General features: G+C 33.6%; 3 protein-coding genes across 3 annotated transcripts; 1 reads left to right on the top strand and 2 right to left on the bottom strand.

Moving 5' to 3' along the window:
- Positions 1-1,420: 1,420 nt before the first annotated feature.
- Positions 1,421-3,566, bottom strand: LOC116417881. The gene is made up of 4 exons (XM_031932987.1): positions 2,721-3,566; positions 2,517-2,641; positions 1,952-2,165; positions 1,421-1,866 (listed from the first exon to the last, which is right to left on the bottom strand). The coding sequence occupies exons 1-4, from the start codon at positions 3,043-3,045 to the stop codon at positions 1,682-1,684; spliced, it is 849 nt and encodes a 282-aa protein (XP_031788847.1). The 5' UTR covers positions 3,046-3,566; the 3' UTR covers positions 1,421-1,681.
- A 3,536-nt stretch (positions 3,567-7,102) lies between these two features.
- LOC107980813 lies at positions 7,103-7,874 on the bottom strand. Its single transcript, XM_031933287.1, has 2 exons — positions 7,640-7,874; positions 7,103-7,332 (listed from the first exon to the last, which is right to left on the bottom strand). Exons 1-2 carry the CDS (start codon positions 7,872-7,874, stop codon positions 7,103-7,105), a joined length of 465 nt encoding a protein of 154 aa, XP_031789147.1.
- A 411-nt stretch (positions 7,875-8,285) lies between these two features.
- On the top strand, positions 8,286-11,272 carry LOC116417856. The gene is made up of 3 exons (XM_031932976.2): positions 8,286-8,476; positions 8,562-8,735; positions 10,833-11,272. The coding sequence occupies exons 1-3, from the start codon at positions 8,384-8,386 to the stop codon at positions 10,938-10,940; spliced, it is 375 nt and encodes a 124-aa protein (XP_031788836.1). The 5' UTR covers positions 8,286-8,383; the 3' UTR covers positions 10,941-11,272.
- The last annotated feature ends 9,993 nt before the right edge of the window (positions 11,273-21,265 follow it).

Genomic DNA, 21,265 nt, shown 5'->3' with positions numbered 1-21,265 from the left:
GAAGCAATAGATCATAAGAAAAGCACATTTAAGCCAACCGTGACGATGATGAAAAAAGTAAGAAGCCGCAAGTATTATAAGAATAAGTATGCTGGTCCAAACGTTGTTTAAAATGCAAGTTTTTTGATAATGTTATTTATAATGTATGACAGTTGTTTCTAAACTTATGACTTATTTATAACGCGAAAAAACTGCTTGTAGTTCATTTCTTAGTAAACTCGCAATAATATATAATGAAAATCGTTCGCATATATAACATTCGTTTAATAAAATTAATTAAATCTTATGTTTTAAAATTTGTTATTGTATATTCCAAGATGGCGCCGGGGGGGGAATGACCCTCCTGGTAAGCCTCCTGATAAAAATCTTGATAAAGTGTTTAAGTGTCACCCAAAACAGCATGTAACAGTTGTAATTTGTATACTGTGTGAAAACATATATCACAAAAGTGACTATGATAAGTGCAAGACTCAAAAATATATCAGTGATGTGTTTGTAATATGCCCGGACCACGTGGAGCTTAACATAACCTTAAAAGACCATGATATTGCATTAAGTCAAGAAGCTAAAACTGTAATAGCTCAAATAAAAAGTTTTAAGGAGGATGAGGTTAAACTCAAAATTTTAAATGAAATTTCGATCTTGTCATCACAAGAAAATTCATCCAAATTAGCTGATGGAGACAAAACACAACCTAACAATTCTCTCGGACAATAATGAATTAGAAAATTTACATGTTGAAAATCAATTATTAAAACAACTTAACCAAGAACTAACAGATAAAAATCTACTACTCAAAGAACTAATTAAAAAGGAGAAAAATGATGATTCAGTGAGGCTACAGCATAACCTAAAAACTTACGCACAAGTCACGTCCAATGTACTACCTACTAAAAGAAAAAGAATACCCAGGCAAAAAAGAATTTACTAAAATGGTTTGTGATATCCTAGTCAACGAGAAAGACATTAAAACTAAGCAATTTAGGAAAGTAAACGAGAATGAAATTGTTATAAACAGTATGGATGAAAAGAGTGTTGAAACAACTTTCAAACTGCTGACTGATAAAATCTCTAACCATTGTAAAACACCTATTGAAAAAGTAGACCCTGCTGAAAAAACTCACGTGAGTTCTCTCGTGAGTACTCACGTGATTACTCACGTGGTTACTAACGTGAGTACTCACGTGAATGTATCGATCAATTCATGACGTGATTACTCACGTGCGTGAGTACTCACGTGATTAAACGAAAAAATGTGTAATAAAAATAAAATACAACATTATCTCCTGAAGAAATGTTGATATGGATTTAAAAAATTGTATTTTGGATGGTTAGAAAAAAAAAAATTTATTGATAACTATGAACATGTCAATTACATTTTTAAACAAATAAAATTTGAGCATTTTTCGGTTAAGTATATCAAATACTAATGAAACTTAAAATAAAAAGTAATTATTTCAATTGTACAAATGTACATAATACTAGAAAGAAATTTTTTTCTTCAAACTTTTAAATCACAATATTTGAGATGAGATCATGTCAAAACTACTCTCTTGTTTGAAAATAATCAATAATAATGAGAATTAAGAATTAAGAATGGAATAATGCGAATTAAGATAAAGCCTTATAAAACATTTTCAACGTATGTTTCATTTGATTTAGATTTCTTAGTTATTCTATTTTAATCAGTGTAACGTAGTTTTCTACGAGGATTGCGTTGATTAGGTGCTGCATTGGTAAGCCGTTTTATTTCCTCGCGTCTCAAATCTCTTATCTTAAATCTTAGAATATAGGTAACTTTTAACAAAAATCGTACTTTTTCTTCTGCTGAGTAGCCTTGGCGTATCAAAAAGTCCGAGTACAAGCCTGTACAAAAACATAAACTAGTAGTTAGAAAGTGGTTGAAAAAATAAGAAGTCATTGATTTAATTTGCTAAAAAATACATCATACTTATAAGTAATCTTAGTAGATTGTTTTCAATCAGCTTGACAGGAGACCTTCCAGGTATATGATTGTTAACTTTGCTAACATCTAAGGCTCTATTACATAAATCACGCGAATCCCATATGTGCAAAGCCAGATAAATTAAAAATGTAGAGGGCCTCTCTCTTTGCAAAAGCTCCCATTGAAAACTTCCAATGTATATATTTTCTCCCAGATATAGCTACAAATTATACATAGTTTAAATAGTACAATATATATTAAGTTATAAATAAATATTTTGTGATTAAGAGGATGTCGTCCTAAAGAACAGTTTTTCTATTACATAAAACTTTTTGAATAAAGTTTGCAAATGGAAAACTGAGTCTGTAGTGCCGTAGTGTTAAGTTTAATGAATCGTTCTACCAAAATAAAAATTCAATCGGACTTTCTATTTTTCTAGAAGTTTGGAAATACAAAATACCCCGTGGCTGATTTGCAAAGCACATTCCCTTAAGGGCATCCGTATCTTACTACGCGTTTTTTCTATTGCGTATAGCTTTATAAATAAAACTGATCAGTTTTAAACAATTACCTGGTCATCATTAGGTCTCTGATATCGCTTGCGCCTTTCCTCGTGTCCATAACCATCTCTCGCTGAATAAAACTCTATGCAATCAAGAATAAACTCTGCCATTGTTTTCTTTGAACGTTTTTGACCTGAAATAGTTATAATTATATAACTATAAAAATAGTAACTACACACACAATGAATCAAAAATTAGAGTAATGATTTTACCACGCGCTCTCCCTTCATGTCCTTCGTTTGGAGGCAATCGTCTTTCACGTGATGTTGGCCTTTGACGTGATCGTGATCTTTGACGTAACGGTGACCTATGACGCGACGTTGACGCTCGATGTGGCAATGGCCTTGTCCGTGACTTTGTCCTATGACGTGATTGTGACCTTCGACGTAAGGGTGATCTATGACGTGACGTTGACGCTTCAGGTGACAGTATCCTTGTCCGTGATTCTGACCCATGACGTGACGATGACTTTTCACGTAATGGTGACCTTTGACGTAACGGTGATCTTTGACGTGACGTTGACGCTTCAGGTGTCATTGGCCTTGTCTGTGACTCTGACCTACGACGTGACGATGACCTTTGACGTATTCGTGACTTTTGAGATGACTGTGACGTTTGAGGCGGAAACGACCTTATTTGTAACGGTGACGTCCGTCGTGAGGGCGACCGTTGACGGGAGCGTGACCTGCGATGTGATAGTGACGTGCTTGTCCGTGATCTTTCATGAAACGGAGACGTTTCACGTGACAAAGATCTGACATCAGGTAATGCTGTGTTTACTGTAATATCTTCCAATTTTTCTAATTTTTGTCATAAAGAACATACAACTTTTTGGGTATCGTCATCGTCATGTGTCTCAGATTCCTCAGAAGAGGAATATATTTGACTATATCGGGTCGATTTAGACTGAGATGGCGCATCATCTACTGCTGCTTGGCTTAAATTTTGAGGATTGATCTGTTGCAATACAATTTTTAAATCCTTTAATTGAATATTGTTAGAACTACGGTCCTTTTTACTATCAACGTCTACATCTTCAAATCGTGGGCACACATAATTTTTCCCCAAGTCTTTTAAAACGTTTTGGGCTCTGTTACGTACAACTTCTTCCTTCTTTTTCAGATTTGCAGTTTTATTTTTCTGTATAAACAAAGTATTTTGGTTTTATTAATGGTGGTAGGTGTTAGAAATTTCTAACGTTATTAAAATAATAATAACGTTAGAAATTTCTGACACGTACGTACGGTGGTAAAGATTTTAGAATAAAATGATACATAATAAAATTACAAGTCAAAAATTAGCAAATTGAAAATTCAAAAACTATTTCAAACAAACTGATTCAGATAAAAATTAAAAATAAAAGAAACGAATAAACTTAAAGAAATATATATATAATTTCAACAAATAAATTATAACTTAAAAATGTTCAGACATAATTTTGTAGATTTCTTAATTTTTTTAAATTTTCAATCTGAGGGGTAAAGGAGCTGTCGGAGCGAACTTTACTGATTGTGACCTCACCTCCTGCCGTAGTACTCATTATTTGCTTTTAATATACTTCAAATCAACGAAAATCAAATTGATGATTGATAGTTATCGTGTAAGTGACCTCGGAACACAGAGATTTTAGCGGTTTAATTATTAAAAAACTATATATAATGAAATATTGTACGAGAAAATGACGGTCATCTTACTGATTCTTACCTTCGTCGCTTAACCCGTTAGCGCCTGAACGGACACTTTTCGCCACCAAAGTTCAGAGATTCAAGGTACAATGAATTTGATAGAAAAAAAATGTTTGAACCACTGTACCCCATGTTTTAATGATCGCTCTTTCAAATAGTGATGGTTACAAATCCCTAAAATGAGCTGTTTTATAAGAAAATTGCTAATTAAAAAAAATAATGTTTTTTTTAATTTTTTTAAGAACATATTTTTTGCTTATGCATTTTTCTACATACTTAATACCGATAAATAACGCGTCCATAGACCCTAAACTAAAAGTAATTGGGTTGAGATTAATACAAAAATTTGTATTCATACAACATTCCGTTTAAAACAATAAATTTTACTTTTAATCTTTAGCAATTTTTTTTCTCAATTTATATGACTTTAGGAAAAATTTCCTCAGAGTAAAAACGTCCTAAAATAATTCAAAGAACACTCTTAAATTTTTAAAACCGTACATGAAAATGTTTGATTTTCCGGAAAAAGTCTATCGAAAAATATAACACTTCAGCAATTTTATTCTCAATAACTACGGACTCACGGAAAAATTTTGTAAGAACAAAAAAGTCTTAAAATCAGTCAAAGAATACCCTCAAAATTTTTCAGAATGTTTAAACAATTTTTTTTAAATTCCATTTTCCTGAAAATCAAAAATTTTCTTTCACGGTTCTGAAAAAATTGTAGGTTATTTTTTGATCAATTTTAGAACGTTTTTATTTCAAGGAAACTTTTCCTAAAATCCATGTAAATTGAGAAAAAAATTGCTAAAGATGAAAGTAAAATTTATTGTTTTAAACGCCATTTTGTATGAATAAAAATTTTTTTTATTAATCTTAAGCCAATAACTTTTAGTTTACGGTCCATGGACGCGTTATTTATCGGTATTATGGATGTAGAAAAATGCATACGCAAAAAAAAAATTTTTTAAAAAGCAGTATTTTTTTTTTAATCATCAATTTTCACATACAAAAACTCATTTTATGGATTTCTAACCATCACTATTGGAAAGAGCGTCCTTTAAAACATCGGGTACAGTGGTTCAAACATTTTTTTTTTCGATCAAATTCATTGTGCCGAGAATCTCTGAACTTTGGTGTCGAAAAGTGTCCATTCAGGCTCTAATGGGTTAACCTCGCTCTGTACTTTTCATTGTTTGTCTAAATTACACATGAGTGTACATATTTGAGCGCTTTTAAATGTAGAATTTTATAATACGCACCTCAGAACACCGCGTTTATGTGCTATAAATAAGTGTATGTGCTTATTATTTATAATCTAAAATATTTTTGAGGTTAAGAAAACCAGAACATTTCAACCAGTCAGCGTTGCTCCGACATCCCCTTAATTAACGCGTTACGTAAGTTGACTTTCCTCATAGTACTCTAGAACTGCATAAATCTCAATAAACGAATACAAAAACATTCATATGTTTCAATCTGATGTGCTCTTAAGTTTTGTAAATCAAAAAGATTATACATGTTAAAGAGGTTGATCTGATTTTAAAATAACAAACATATTTAGGAAATAAGTTATTATGCGTAGATATCTTATCTTATATTATATTAAAGGGCTTATTGTTTCCGGCTATACTGTTTTAAAAGACTAATCTTATATCAAAGGGCTTATCGTTACTGGCTCTGTCGTTAAAAGATCACCTGGCTTAACTAAAAAATTAACGTTATAACATTAGGCCTTATATTATGGGCCTTAAAAATGTTCTATTACCAAGCGAAGTTAGGAGATTATATAACTAATATATGAATAAAACACACAAAAGCCCTACATACTGCACAAAAATAACTTATTACACACATATTTTGTATTCACACAAATTGTACACAAAATTTCCCTGCATGCATTTTAGATTATTTTACTACACCAGTAAACTCTATACAATGAATTATCTAATGCTGCAACAATGTATAACAATTTCTTAAACGATTGAGTAGAGTATTAAATGGTCAAGTTAAATAATAAAAAATGTATAACAACAATTGGTTACACAATTGTGTAGAGTTTACCATTCTGGTGAAATAAAAAAAAATGCATGAAGAAAAATCTTGCGCAGTAAATATTTGTGTACAATTTTTATGTATACAGTTATTTTTGTGTAGTGAGCAAGATTTTTTTGTGCAGAGTTTACGCAGTGTCAAAAGCATATGCAAAATTCAAAGTCGTTTGGATACCCTAATGACAAGATAATAATAAAATTTTTTTCAATTTTATATGCAGTATTATGGTCTTGGTTTTAATTTGCAAATATTAATTTTATTAACAAACAGTTTCTGTTAAAAAATTTTGTACAAGAAAACTAATATTTGACGAATTTAACCATACCTCTATGCATAATAATTAATTACTTAATTACTTTACAACATACATGCACTTAACCACAAAACCAGTCAAATATTGTGTGCATTGGATTATTTTTAAACAGTTTCATTTCTTTATCCAAAATTATTATTTATTTACATTTTCTAAGTCCCAAATTATTATATCACTTGTACCCAAGCGACATAAGAATTTTAAAAATGTGTATACATTTTTACTGTCGACGTACCAGAGCAACCTCTTTAAGCAGTAAGTATAGACGTTTCTAACAAAATATAGCTTTCAAAAATATTTAAAAATTATTTAGAAGTTTTCACTTTAATGTTTTGTTATTATATACTTTCTGTCTTATTGCAGAACAAACAAAATGCCATAAATTGTAAAGAAAGAAAGCTAATAATAATTGAGAAAAAGTACATTACTTTCAAACTTTAAATGGAAAAGCTTATTAAAACAGGTTACCAATTTTCTTTATTATCGTACTTCTCAGAAACATAGCTCAACTATAAACCTTACCTCTGAAAAAACTCAGAGCTCATGTATAAAACATAAAAATTAGAAAGAAAAAAAAACTACTTATTTGGCTCAATACTAACGATAGCAATATGTCTATTGTTATTATCAATGATTCATACGCAAGTTCAACCCTTACCAACAATTCCAAATTGCTATCTTCGTCAAAACTGGATTCTGTTTCCATGTATTTAGTACTAGTGTATTTTAATCTTTCGTTGCTTCTCTTCCTTTCAATGTCATCTTCTGTTGCTAAAAGGGTATTTTTATTTCATATAATTTTATGTTTTCAGTTTTCTTGTGTAACGTATTAAAAAATATTTTATAAATTCTGTTTTGAAATGAATAATGTGAAACTGAAAATGTTACTATTACAAAGCTTCCTAAAAGAGGAAGCGTATGATTTCTCTTTAAAGAATATTATTAATAAGAATTTTAAGCAAGATGCATAAACTAATTATTTATCAAAACATTAAAATGTGAATATCTTGAAACAAAAATATGTTGTTAAATCATTTTGCCTTGCGGGCACGGAAATTAAATTTGGCTTTTTGCTTACCACCTAGGTATAAAATAGTTATTCTAGACCATTTAATTGTTGCATCAGAGTCTCCTGAATCAGATCCATATTTAGCAAAGTACCATTTACTACTAATGAAATCATTTTCATCTTTTGGCATAAATGACTGCAATTCAACACCTTCTTTTGTCTTTATTTTTTCTTTAATTTTCATAACTGGTAAAACGCATTCTATTTTTGACTCATTAATGATGAATACCAATGCGAATTCCATTGTGCACCATTAATAATTTAGCACGTTAAACAATTTTTCTATAAAAAACACGTCAATGAATCAAGTGTGCATACAATTAATATGCTGAAAACACTGTTAGTAAGCACTAAATAAAACGCATATAAATAAAACGCATCCAACATTCCGAATGCGTTTTACTGTATAAGTTCATAGAGTCAGTACACTATATAATTAAGCTGGGATGATCAGCGCGATCACGGTGAAAGATAGAGATATAACGGAATCTCGAACGTACCTATATAAGTATAACGGAATGACGGAACGTACGGTACGCGTTGAATCATGCTAGGGTTATATATATATATATATATATATATATATATATATATATATATATATATATATATATATATATATGTGTGTGTGTGTGTGTGTGTGTGTGTGTAGAGAGAGAGAGAGAGAGAGAGAGAGGCACGGCTGCGTTTATTTATACTTATATTTTTCGTTATAACCAAACATCATAGACAATTATATACAGCAATCAAAAAATGTCAGAGAAAAAGAGAAAAATGTATCTATATGATGAAAATGCACCAGTAACAAAATATGCTATCACTAAAGCTATAAAATCCATTGAAGAGGTTTGTATAGTTATAAATATGATACTTTTTCTAATAAATCATTAATTTCTATATTTCATTTTATTTTTACCTATTGATTTTTAAGGAAAAAATAGATGATCTACATAAAATTAACTGTAGTTCAATCCCTATTGAGCCAGAGTTGCCTGCAATTCGACAATTAGTTGAAACGATTAAAATTGACGACAATAATCCAATAGTAGGAGACACGCAAAATGCTAAATCATCTGATGTATATGACTACAAATTATTTGATTCTGTAAGTGAATTATCCTACATTTTATTAAAAGTATTGTATAAAAATTATAAATTTTTGTTCCGTACTTCTACGGTTAATAAATTTTCTTCTGCAACTCATGATATATGTTTATTATAACCATTTATTTTATGTATACATTCATAATTTATTTAACGATTAAAATATTATTTGATAGTTGAGGGGATGTCGAAGCTAAAAACACTGTTTTTCACTCCATATAACTTATAAAATTATGTCAATCCATGTCATAGTTTTTTTTTGGGGATTTTAAATACTAAATACCCTGGGGAGCATTTGCAAATTCTTAGTAGCTCCCACATCTTCTCCAGATTACGTTAAAAATTTTTTTTTTATTTTTAACTCTAGAGATTTTATAAACCTAATTAATGCAAAATTTTTTATACTTGAATATAATATTTATTGTGGTTTCGAGTACATAAGATAAGAATTTGACATTTTTCTTGTCATCGATGATTTTTGACCAAAATATCAAATCAGTCAATTAAAGTAATAACACAATAAAGAGTATTGATGTGCACTCTTTTTGAAAATGCCAAGAGCTGCTTGATAAGTTCAAGCAATCTTTATTGCATTATTACTTTAATTGGCTGATTTAAGATTTTGGTCAAAAATCACCGATGACAAGAAAAATGTGAAATTCTTATCTTATGTACTCGAAACCACAATGAATGTTTGAATGGGTTCTTTTTTAGTTTAGTTTTTGGAAATGAAGTGCAGTGCATGCGTATCATACAATCCTTGTTTATATAGTAGAATAGGACTATATTAAATGTTAAGAATTAAAATATTAATAAATTAAATTCATTCATTTAGCTGGTGATTATCCTAACCTCGTAACCTCAAATTCGAATCATTAATTTTCTACCAGGGCTATTACGTCTTCAATTGAAATATTTTGAAAGAAAGAAGTAGCAAGATATATGATCAAAATGATATATTTTTTTATAACAAAAGATTTGAAAGTGCAGAGAATAATGTTTCATACTGGTTTCGACTCATACTACAACCATAGGAGGTCAAAAAGCCCACTGAGCCCTTGTTGCACACCATAGTTTATGTGACGCAATTAATTAATTTTTGCGTTTTAGATGCTTATAAACACCATCAAAATTATTTCATTTAATTCATTTCATTTTTTAAACATTTTAAACATTTTATAGTTTTTAAAATTTTTGTAATTTTCAACATTTTTAATTTTTTTATTTTAAATATTTTTTATTTTTAAAACTTTTCGAATCTTTCAAGAATTTTTTAATTTAACAACAAAAATATAAAAATTAACAGTTTAAAAATACAATTTTTCGATAAAATGTGCGTAAAATGCAACAAGAATTTTTAAATTTAACAACAAAAATCTAAAAATTAACAGTTTAAAAATACAATTTTTTAACACTCCGTGCGTGAAACGCGGTTTCTCGGGATCGTTTTTCGTGCGCGAAACACCAGGTTTTTCAACTAGTGCGCAAAACAAATAATATGGCGTGAAACATGCCGTTGTTATGGAAACGTTGTTTCGCAAACGCTACACGAAAAACGTGCCCCGCGAAAACCGCGGTTTTCGCGCACGTCGTGTTGAAAAATATGGTTCGATACATGTGCGCACTTGTATCGAAATATACTATTTTGACACGAGTGTGCGAACCTACGTTCTTAGCAGATGAGCGTGCGCGAAATTCAGAGTTTCGCACACGCTCGGCATAAAATTCAGAATTTCGCGCACTAGTGTAAATTGTAGTGTATTTGGTCGCCCGAGCATAGCGAGGGTGACAAAAAAGCAAATGTTATCATCACCAATGCGCACGAGTATTGTATACTAATTTATGACATTTTTAATTTTTTTTAAATTGTACAATTTTTAGAATTATTTTCTGTTCTTGCGGGTGTAAGAACTCTTGCTTTCGCGGGAAATGATAATTTTAGCGGTCACGGGAAAATAAGTTATGTAAGGGAATAAATAGCTTCTTCATCCCAATTTTTAGGTCAAAGAAGTGGCTATTATAGTTAAAGCATGAATATAATTAAATTTATCTTCATTTTATTTTAATCTGTATGACTAATTATTATATTTCTGTACAGGATAATATTGCTACAGATATTTTATATGAAGATATATACAGCAGTGACGAGGAATTGTCATCTCTTTTAAAGGAAACAATGAAAAGTGCCAATACGGTACGGGATTGACTAGATGACAGAGAATTTTTTAATTTAATGTCGTTACACGTTAAAAGAAGTCCTGCTGAATTATTATTAATGGCTCTAAAATATTCTATATCAAATTCGTTATCCGTTTCAGGTATTTCAAATTTATTGAAATTTATAAATATAATATGTGGTAAAGATGTTTTACCGGAAACTCGATATAAAATAGATCAATTATGTAATGATGATAAAAATATTACATTACACGCTACTTGTCCTACGTGTACACAATACATTGGTAAGTTTGACGATTTTACGGTATCAGTCAATTGTATAAAGTGCAATACAAGTGTTGATGTGTCAAATCCATCAAACCCGTGTTTCTTTGCGATTATCAATCCATCTGATGCTATTCGTGATTACTTGGAAAGTAATGAAAATTATTATGATTATGTCATGAATGAAAGACAGCATGAGCCTGATGATTTAAAAGATATCTACGACGGTATGATGTACAGAAAGTTTGTTCAAACAAACCAAGAATGTGATCGCAATGTTTTGGGGTTTTAATAAAGTGGTACAACGCTTTAAGTAAAAGAAAATAATTTATTGATGTCAGCACACACTCCTTCCGGAAACCTATTAGCAGCCCGTGTCTCACAGCAATCACCAGAACCACTACTACGAGGAGCTACGAATAACTGTTGTCGCTAAGCAGGCTCGGTGCCAACTGGACGCGATGATTTTCGCTTCTAATAACGTTCGACTCGACGCGCTCATGAATTGAAACGAATTCTCAGAACTGCGTTTACACACATAGAAGGTATTGTTACCGCGGTGACTCTCTCGACGCACATACACACGTATACACGCAACATAGCAAAAATACGAGGATAAACCTCAACACTCCCGCTATCTGAATATTTTACATACACTTTTATTGGTCGAGGTAATGAAGTCCTATGCTTTCACACAGCTGGTCGTGTCGATTACGTGCCAGAGGTTTTGTGAAAACGTCTGCAAGTTGATGTTCTGTTGGCATATATACGACGTCTATTTCGCCACTTTCATACTTTTCACGAATAAAATGGTATTGAACGCCAACGTGCTTGGTCCGTTTGTGAAATACAGGATTTTTCATTAACTGTATGGCACTTTGATTATCGATGTATAATACGGTTGCTTCAGCACGCGGAAGTCCAACACCACGGAGAAGGCTTCTGAGCCACACGGCTTCGCGGGTCGCGGTTGCTGCGGCTATATATTCGGCTTCCGTAGTGCTTAATGATACGCCGCGTTGTCTATTAGTACACCAAGAGACGGGACCGTTACAGAGTTTAAAAACGTAACCTGATGTAGATTTTCGCGTTTCTCGGTCTCCCGCATAGTCTGAATCGCAGTAGCCTACAGGTTCGAGTTGGCTCCCGCTGCCTTGGTACAATATTCCGCGTTTTGCAGTTGCTTTTACATATTTCAATATTCTCTTCGCGGCTTCCCAGTGCTTTCTTTCAAAATTTTCTAAAAATCTGCTCATTAAATTTACCGCGTAGGTGATATCCGGGCGCGATACAGTGCTGAGAAAATTTAGCGAACCTATTAATTCTCTGTAGGGCAACTTGTCGCGATTTGACTCTTGTTCTTTTGTCAGGGATAAGTCGACTCCCTTCTCAACAGGGGTATATACAGGCTTAGCGTCGCACATATTAAATTTTCTTGAAATTTTGAACGCGTAATCTGCCTGATGTAAGAACAAGACTCTCCTCGCTCGATCACGCACTATATTCATCCCTACGAAAACATCGGGCTCACACTCAGTAATTTCGAATTTCTCTTTTAACAATGTTATAGCATTCATCAGCACTGTACGGTCCTTCGTTATGATTAGGCCATCATCTACAAATAACAAAACGTATACAACAATATCGTTCATTCTACCGACAAAAATTGAGTTTTCGACATCACAACTGTTAAAACCGTGCTCGCCTACATATCCTCTCTTAAAAAAATGATGGACTTGGTTGTGAAGCCTTTAATACGTGATTCTGATTGGTTGCTATGGTCGGTTGCCTAGGTAACAGATGAGAACCCGCACGCTTTAAATTCATAACCCTCATAACAGTCATAACCCTGGTAGAAATTTTTCAGGTGTTTAAAATAAAATGAAATGAGGTTGAATAGTATGAAATCTGAATAGCGGATTCAGAAAAAAATATATGCAATATTACCAACAAGAAATCTTGATAAATTAATCATTACCAAAAGTGTAGTATTGAAACATGTGCATTGAAAAGTGTCACCCTAACCCTATTTGAAGTAGGTAATAATGTGTGTGTGTGTGTATGTTATTTAGTTTTTTTTTAAATATAAGTGAGAAGTGCAATTAAAAGAATAAAAAGTATAAAGACATATTGTGTCTCCGTGCCCAAAGTCGCCCACGGTGAGGTTTAAGAAGTGAATTTAAAGAAAAGTTCAGTATCTGAGTCAGTGAATTTGAGTTTATCACTACAATGCCCTTTAAATTTTAAAATATGTAATCTAGATAATTGAACTGTTTTCATTCATATTTTCACACCAACGGCAATGTGAATTTTTTAATTTAGCGGCTCACATTTTGCTTATAGACAGTCACGCAGTAACTACTATCTCTAGCACATTGTATTTCCGGTTTCCAGTGTATTTTTACCTGGAGAAAATGATAAATATTTTGGCTTTTTTGTTAAGGCATTAATGAGAATATTTACTTTTAATAGTTGTGAGAGATTTTGAGATTTTTCCATTGCATTGCATTTGCTCTCATTTAAAAACTAATTTCTAGAGAGCTCATTTTTTGCATATATATTTCTGTTTTAGTTGTGAAAATATTTAAAGTTGAATTGACCTTAACTGAAATACTTTTGATTTCGACTTCAACACCCATGATAATTATTTAGTCGTATAAGTTATTCACATCAGTGTCGGAATCGAAATAAAAAGTATTTCAGTTAAGGTTAATTGAACTTTGTATATTGTTTCATTGACACAAAATAAATCTATATGTAAAATATGCGCTCTCTAGACCCGTTAGTTTTCGAATGAGAGCAAATGCAAAAATAGAGAAATAGGCATCGATCTCAAAATCTCTCACGACTGTTAAGAGTTAAAATTCTTATTAATGTCTTGACAAGAAAGGCAAAATATTTATCACTTTCTTCATGTAAAAATACACTGAAAACCAAAAATACAATGTGCTAGAGATAGTATTTACTGCGTAATTGCCTATAAGCAAAATGTGACCCGCCAAATTAAAAAATTCACATGTGCCTCAATGTGAAAATATGAATGAAAACAGTTAAATTAAAATCATCTGGATTACATGTTTTTATAGGTAGCATATCAAGTATCTGTGTAAAATTTCAATTGCCTAGCTTTTTTACAATGCAAATGAATAGGGTTGTAATAATAGGCTTATACTCACTGACTCTTCTACTGAACTTTTCTTCAAATTCACTTCTCAGACCTTAACGACAACGACTTTGGGCGTTGTTAATATATTTATATTAAAAGTATTACAGAATATGGTAACATATGGTAGGTAATATGGTAAAAATATTAGCAGAAATTAGTGTACCCAAAACTTATGTTGTTTTTTCTACCAGGGTTATTAGACATAGATAGAATAAGGAGCGCGCGAAGCGCGCCTTCATTCCTAGTCTTTTAAAAACGGTATTCCAACACCTCGAGGCCTGCTTTAAACCGTACAGAGATTTATTTAACTTACACACTAGACCATTCTTCACACTCATACCACTAAAATCTTCTAAGCCTTCGGGTATCTTCATAAAAACATCTTCTTCGAGCGTTCCGTAGAGGAAGGCCGTCTTCACATCACATAATTGCAGCATTTCTAGGTCCTGCTCGGCTGCAAGAGCAAGAAGGACGCGTACGGCGTCGTATCTCACTACAGGCGCGAACGTCTCCTGATAATTGATGCCGTACTGCTGTCGGAAGCCCTTGGCACACAGTCGAGCCTTGTATCGTCTCTCTTTGCCCGCTTTTGCCTCCTGCATCTTAAAAACCCACTTAGAATCTATGGCATTACAGCCTTCGGGCTTCTGAACTATGCTCCAGGTTCCGTTTTTCTCGTGAGCCATGAATTCTTCACGTATTGCTGCTCTCCATTCGTCGGCATCGGATTCCGACACCGCTTGCTGATAGGAATCGGGCTCTTGATATTCGATGAAGTTAGCCTCGTATCTGCATGGTTTTTTGATATTTTCTCGGAGTCTCAATCTTCGACATGCGCTGACTTCTGTCTCGACACAGGGCTGCTACGTTGGGCGATTACTGGTGTCTGGCTTCGCATCTGAGGCTTCTCCCGTTCGATGAATTGCGTCGGTTGTTGTCTTCTTAGGAGGAGCAGTGGTCTGTTGTTGTTTCTTGTTTACCTGGTCGTTATCCGCAGCCTCAGCATCTGCGTCGGTAGGTTCATCGTTCGGTAGCAGCATGGAAAAATCCATGGGCTCAGCGGGTTTGGCAGTGTCGAAAAATTGATTTTCTGCAAAGGTGACGTTTCTTCCGACAGAAATCTTTCTTGTGCGGGGATCGTAGAGTCGGTAATTTTTGGAGTCGCCCTCATATCCAACCAGCATACGTTTGTTGCTCTTTTTGTCCATTTTCTTTCTTAGTCCTTTCGGTATGAGCTCGTACGCAATACTTCCAAAACTTCTTAGATGTGAATAATCCGGTTTTCTTCCCGTCCAACACTCGTACGGAGTCGTATTGGCTCTTCTTTTAGTCGAGGTCATGTTTAAAAGGTAAATTGACGTATTGACGGCTTCGGCCCATAGGTGCATTGGTGCTTGGCTTCGGATGATCATCGTACGAGCACTCTCCACAATCGTGCGATTATCTCTTTTCGCTCTCGCATTTTGTTGAGGAGTGTATGGAGCGGTCGTCTCCAGCTTGATGCCTCTCTCTGCCAGGAGCGCTTTCATGGGTCCATTGACATATTCTCGGCCGTTGTCTGTGTGCAGAACTTTCATTGATCGGTTAAATTTATTAAAAATTTATGTTTTAAGAAATACACAAATCTATAACCTGACCAGTCGTCTTTGAAAGTTAAGAAGTATCTGGCACCTCCAAGAGAATCAGCTGAAAACGGCCCACAAACGTCGCTGTGAAAAAATTCTCCAATTTTCCACTCTCTGTGCTCGATATTCTTTGCAAACGGTAATACGTGCGCCTTTCCTAGCTGGCAAGCCTCGCAAGAGAATTCGGTTTCTGCTTTTATTTTGATTCCAGTTATAATGCCCTTATTTACCATCGTTTGCAATGTCTTCGTGTTGACGTGCCCCGCCCGCTCGTGCCACAGCTGAAGACTGTCGCAAGTCGACGCGTTCGCTTCTTGACAGACGAGGACTCTAAATAGCATACGGTAGATTTCGTTACATTGCTTGACTCCTTGTGCTATTATCGTGTCATCTTGAGTTACCTCTACTAGATTGTTTTTGAATAAAATACTATACCCCTTGGTGGTGCACACACCAACAGAAAATAGGTTCTTTCGCAAATCCGGGACAAAGAATACATTCTCCAATTTACCTGCTATCCAACGGCCATCGATGAATCGTTCAATGAGGATCGTGCCAGATCCTTTTATTTCGCATACCTCGTTGTTTCCAAGAACTACGTTTGAACCGTTGGCTGGAGTAAAGGATTGGAACCATTCTTTATGAAACGTAAGATGACACGATGCGCCACTATCAGTGATCCAAATCTCCGACGTTTCCATCCTCATGTACTGGTCAACAATTTTCGTGCTGGGAGAATAATCCTTGCGCGTCTGCTTGTATTCGATTGTTGATACGAGCGCACTCTTGTACCGCTCTCCCTCGTCGTTGCGATCGCCCGAGCCTCGATTCCTCTCGCCGTCTCGATGATTTGTTTGTTTACCTCTCATTCTGTTTTGCTTCCTTCGGCACTTTCTCGCAATGTGCCCAGACTTCTTGCAATAATAACACACTGCTTCTGATCTCCGGCTCTCTGGTACTCTTGATTGATAGCTGGTCGATGCTCTCTCTGTTTGTTGTCCGTGGAAAATTTTAGAAACGGCCAGCGCGTTGGTTTCTTCACTCACTGAGCCGTCGTTCCTCCTTGATAAGCCTTTCCTGGAGATTATCAAGCGTTTGTTTTGCTGGATCCACGCTGTCCCATGCCGTTACCAAGTTGTTATATTTGGACGGCAAGCTTCCAAGAATTTTGGCAATTATGCCGATGTCAGAATTTTTTTCGTCGAGATCATCCAGCATTCTTGCCATGTTGCATATTCTCGTAACAAACTGCACAACAGGCTCGCTCGCGTCCATCCGACAAGCATAGAATTTTTGCAGAATCGTTGATTTGTTCGTGGCGGATTTGTGTTCATGTATTAAAATCATCTTCTTCCACATATCGTTGGCTGTAGCGCTCGTAATGCAGTTCTCCAACTGTTCAGGTGCCATAGCTGTCGAGAGGATGCACATCGCCTTGGCATTGTCCTTTATCCACTTCTGTCCTGCTGTGCTCGTCGCATCCTCGGGCTTTTCTGAGGCGCCTGATACTATTTCGAGCAATCCATGAGCCTGTAGCACCGCCCGCATTTGGAACTTCCAAACGTGGTAGTTGCTGCCGTCGAACTTCACCAGATGGTTAGTCGGAATATCACTGGACATCTTCGCAAGGAGTGTGCAAATTTTCTTTACAATAAATTTCACAGTTCACGCAATGCGTCTTTTCTTGACTTCAATAATTGTTTCTTGGATCACTGTTGCATACCTGGGCCCATAACCTTTTGGGGTTTTAATAAAGTGGTACAACGCTTTAAGTAAAAGAAAATAATTTATTGATGTCAGCACACACTCCTTCCGGAAACCTATTAGCAGCCCGTGTCTCACAGCAATCACCAGAACCACTACTACGAGGAGCTACGAATAACTGTTGTCGCTAAGCAGGCTCGGTGCCAACTGGACGCGATGATTTTCGCTTCTAATAACGTTCGACTAGACGCGCTCATGAATTGAAACGAATTCTCAGAACTGCGTTTACACACATAGAAGGTATTGTTACCGCGGTGACTCTCTCGACGCACATACACACGTATACACGCAACATAGCAAAAATACGAGGATAAACCTCAACACAATGCATATGCGACGGTAATGTTCAATACGGATGGCGCGCCAGTTTTTAAATCTTCTACTTTTTCAATATGGCCAATTTACCTCATACTTAACGAAGTTCCTATTCAAGAAAGGTTAAAAAGCGTTATTACGACTGCTTTGTGGTTTGGTCCAAATAAACCACAAATGGATATTTTTTTACATGCATTTGTCAATTTAATGAACAAACTTTCAACAGCAGGTATTCCGTGTACAATAAAAAATCAAAATCGTACTATAAAAGTGTATGCATTAATCGCTTGTGTCGATACAGTGGCTCAGGCACCAATGAATGGTACTAGTCAATTTAATTCAAAGTATGGGTGCGACTGGTGTTTGCACAAAGGATATTATTATAATGGAAGTATGCGATATCCGTTTGAAAATCCATTATCAGAAAACAGAAATCATAATATGACTATTGAACATGCAACTCAAGCTGTGCAAACTCAGAAACGTGTATTCGGTGTTAAAACTGCTTCGCCACTTTTAAATTTACAGAACTTTGATATTATTGATGGGTTTACATCAGACTACATGCACTGTTACGTAGCTGGTGTTGGTAAACAATTTACTGAGTACATCGTAAAAATTTTAACAAAGACAGAGGAAGATATACTTGAGAATATCTTTCAAAAATTAAAGGTTCCTAATCAATTATCACGGTTATCAAGATCTTTAAAAGCCTGCGGAAAATGGAAAGCTCGAGAATACGAGAATTGGATATTATACTATAGCATTCCTTTGCTAAGTTTGGTTTTAAAAAACCACAAAAAAATCTTAAAACACTGGTCATTATTAGTAAACGCCTTGCACATTTGTTTGCAAATCGATATTACCTTTGCAGATTTGAATTACGCTAATGAAATGCTTTTTAAATTTGTGGCTGAAGCAGAAGATATATATTCGTTAACTGCGTTAACATATAATGCACATCAACTGCTTCATATAGTTAAAAGCATATATAACTGGGGCCCTCTGTATTGTCATTCGAGCTATGCCTTTGAAGCTGCTAATCATAAATTATTAAAATCAATTCATGGAGCTAAAGGAGTGATTTCTCAAATAATAAGATATGAAAGCATTGAACGAACCATACAAATTCTGGAAAAAAAAATTTATTCAGAATATCCTGGAATATCAATGTTTTTTTGTGAGAATCTCATATCATCGCTAGTTCAAAAAGCTTACAAAGTATCCAATATTACGTATATAAGTAAAGTACAAGTAGTTTCTGAATATTTAATAAATGCACACAATATACCAAAAAATTCCAAAGTTTATCACAAGATCGTTTATGGAGGTTCCTTATTTATGATGTCAAAGAAGAAAAATAAACGATCTTGCAATTATTACGCGCAGCTAACAAATGGTAAATTCGTTGAATTATTACATTTTATTATTAACGTTGAAGCACACACTGAATGAACAATATGCCGTGTTATTAAAACAAAAACTAATAAATATGCGAATATAATAAGAGAAGTATCTGAAATGTCTGATGAAATATGTATAAAAACACATGATATTCATAAAACGTGTGTATTCATTGAAGCAGGAGATGTAACTTACATAATTCCAACATCAAATCAGTTATTCTATTAGTTGTTTGTTATAAATGTATATACTTGAGAATATATGTATAAACTGTTTTTACAGTAACACTACATATAAAACTAATCTGGACTTTAAACATATGGCCAATGTCACTGAAAAATGTGCAATATTAAAAATGAAGATAGAAAGATACATCGACATGACTGATTACCCAGTCAGTCCTACTATACCAAGATTTGTAGGTAATGTAGGAATCTATAATAAGAGCAATGCAATGACTAACATAGACAATAGACACAGAAGAAGGACAGGGAACTCTTCAAATAACACTGACGTAGCACAAAAACGCCTTTCCAGACAAACAAACCAAAGATCTTCGTAATGGAGCAGCACTTTGACATCGTGGAAGAATTACAAAAAGAAGTGATACAAGAAGAAAAAGTGTTTCCTGATATTAAATCTCTTAATAAAAATATGAGTAGCAATGATAGTATTATACTATATGTTAACGTCAGAAGTCTAAATGCAAATTTTTCTAAGCTAAACATTTTTATTAGGAGATTAAAGGTTAAACCATATTTAATTGTGTGTTCTGAAACATGGAACTTACTGAATTACAAACTTTATGCGATACCGGGTTACAAAATATATTATAATAATAGTAATAATAATCAAAATGATGGTGTAGTTGTATATATAAAAGACTGCGTTACTGAAATTACAGAGACAATTGAGATTGATAAATTGAAGTTTTTAAACACTAGAATAAAATTAAACAATAATAGAAATCTTGAAATATCAGCACTGTATAGGTGCCATGATCTACCTACTCTTGAATTTATATCTAAATTAAAAACATATACTAATAAGAAAAGAAATGTTAAAAACCACCTGATTATTGGTGATTTTAATATCAATATTATGAAAGAAGATATTGTTAGCCAAGAATTACTAAACAATATGCTTGGAGAAGGTTTCTTTCCTGGCTTTATACATACAACTAGACCTAACGATTCTGGCGCCAATGGAACATGCATTGATAATATTTATATAAAATCACAGTCTATCAGCACAAATACTTTTAAAATATCCACTCCTTTTACAGATCATTATCCACTATTTTTGAGAATGGAAAAACCACCAAATATAAAAAATAAGGCTGTACAACATCAATATGATTATACTGAATTATACAGAATAGCAACCAACAAAGACTGGAATATAATAGAATCAATGCATGATCCTGATGAAGCTACAAACTTTCTTATAAATGAGATACAAGATTACCTAATCAAATCAAAAAAAGTAATAAAAACAAAGAATCATGGAAAAAATCCAAAAAAGGATTGGATTTCTAAGGCAATAATTATATCATGTGAAAAAAAGAACAATTATATTTTAAAATGAAAAAGGAACCAAATAATGATAAACTAAAACTAGAATATAAAAACTATATAAAGTATTTTGACAAAGTGATTAATGAGGCAAAAATGAATTATGAAAAAAAACTAATTAAGAAGAATATTAGCAATTCAAAAGAACTATGGAAATACATAAAAAATAAAATGGGAAATAATTTGCTAACTGAAAATACTATAAGTAAAATTGAAATTAGTAATAATAATATAATAGAAA

The sequence above is a fragment of the Nasonia vitripennis genome (genome assembly GCF_009193385.2).
Source record: "Nasonia vitripennis strain AsymCx chromosome 1 unlocalized genomic scaffold, Nvit_psr_1.1 chr1_random0009, whole genome shotgun sequence".
NCBI lineage: Eukaryota > Metazoa > Arthropoda > Insecta > Hymenoptera > Pteromalidae > Nasonia > Nasonia vitripennis.
This window is presented reverse-complemented; position numbering and strand designations above follow the sequence as displayed.

Coding starts and splice junctions, on each gene's coding strand:
- LOC116417856 (XM_031932976.2), top strand. CDS start 8,384: ATGTCAGAGAAAAAGAGAAAAATGTATCTATATGATGAAAATGCACCA. Junction 8,477..8,561: donor CTATAAAATCCATTGAAGAG/GTTTGTATAGTT, acceptor TTGATTTTTAAG/GAAAAAATAGATGATCTACA. Junction 8,736..10,832: donor ACTACAAATTATTTGATTCT/GTAAGTGAATTA, acceptor ATTTCTGTACAG/GATAATATTGCTACAGATAT.
- LOC116417881 (XM_031932987.1), bottom strand. CDS start 3,045: ATGACACCTGAAGCGTCAACGTCACGTCAAAGATCACCGTTACGTCAA. Junction 2,166..2,516: donor AGAGACCTAATGATGACCAG/GTAATTGTTTAA, acceptor TATAATTTGTAG/CTATATCTGGGAGAAAATAT. Junction 1,867..1,951: donor TCTACTAAGATTACTTATAA/GTATGATGTATT, acceptor GTTTTTGTACAG/GCTTGTACTCGGACTTTTTG.
- LOC107980813 (XM_031933287.1), bottom strand. CDS start 7,874: ATGGAATTCGCATTGGTATTCATCATTAATGAGTCAAAAATAGAATGC. Junction 7,333..7,639: donor AACTATTTTATACCTAGGTG/GTAAGCAAAAAG, acceptor ATACCCTTTTAG/CAACAGAAGATGACATTGAA.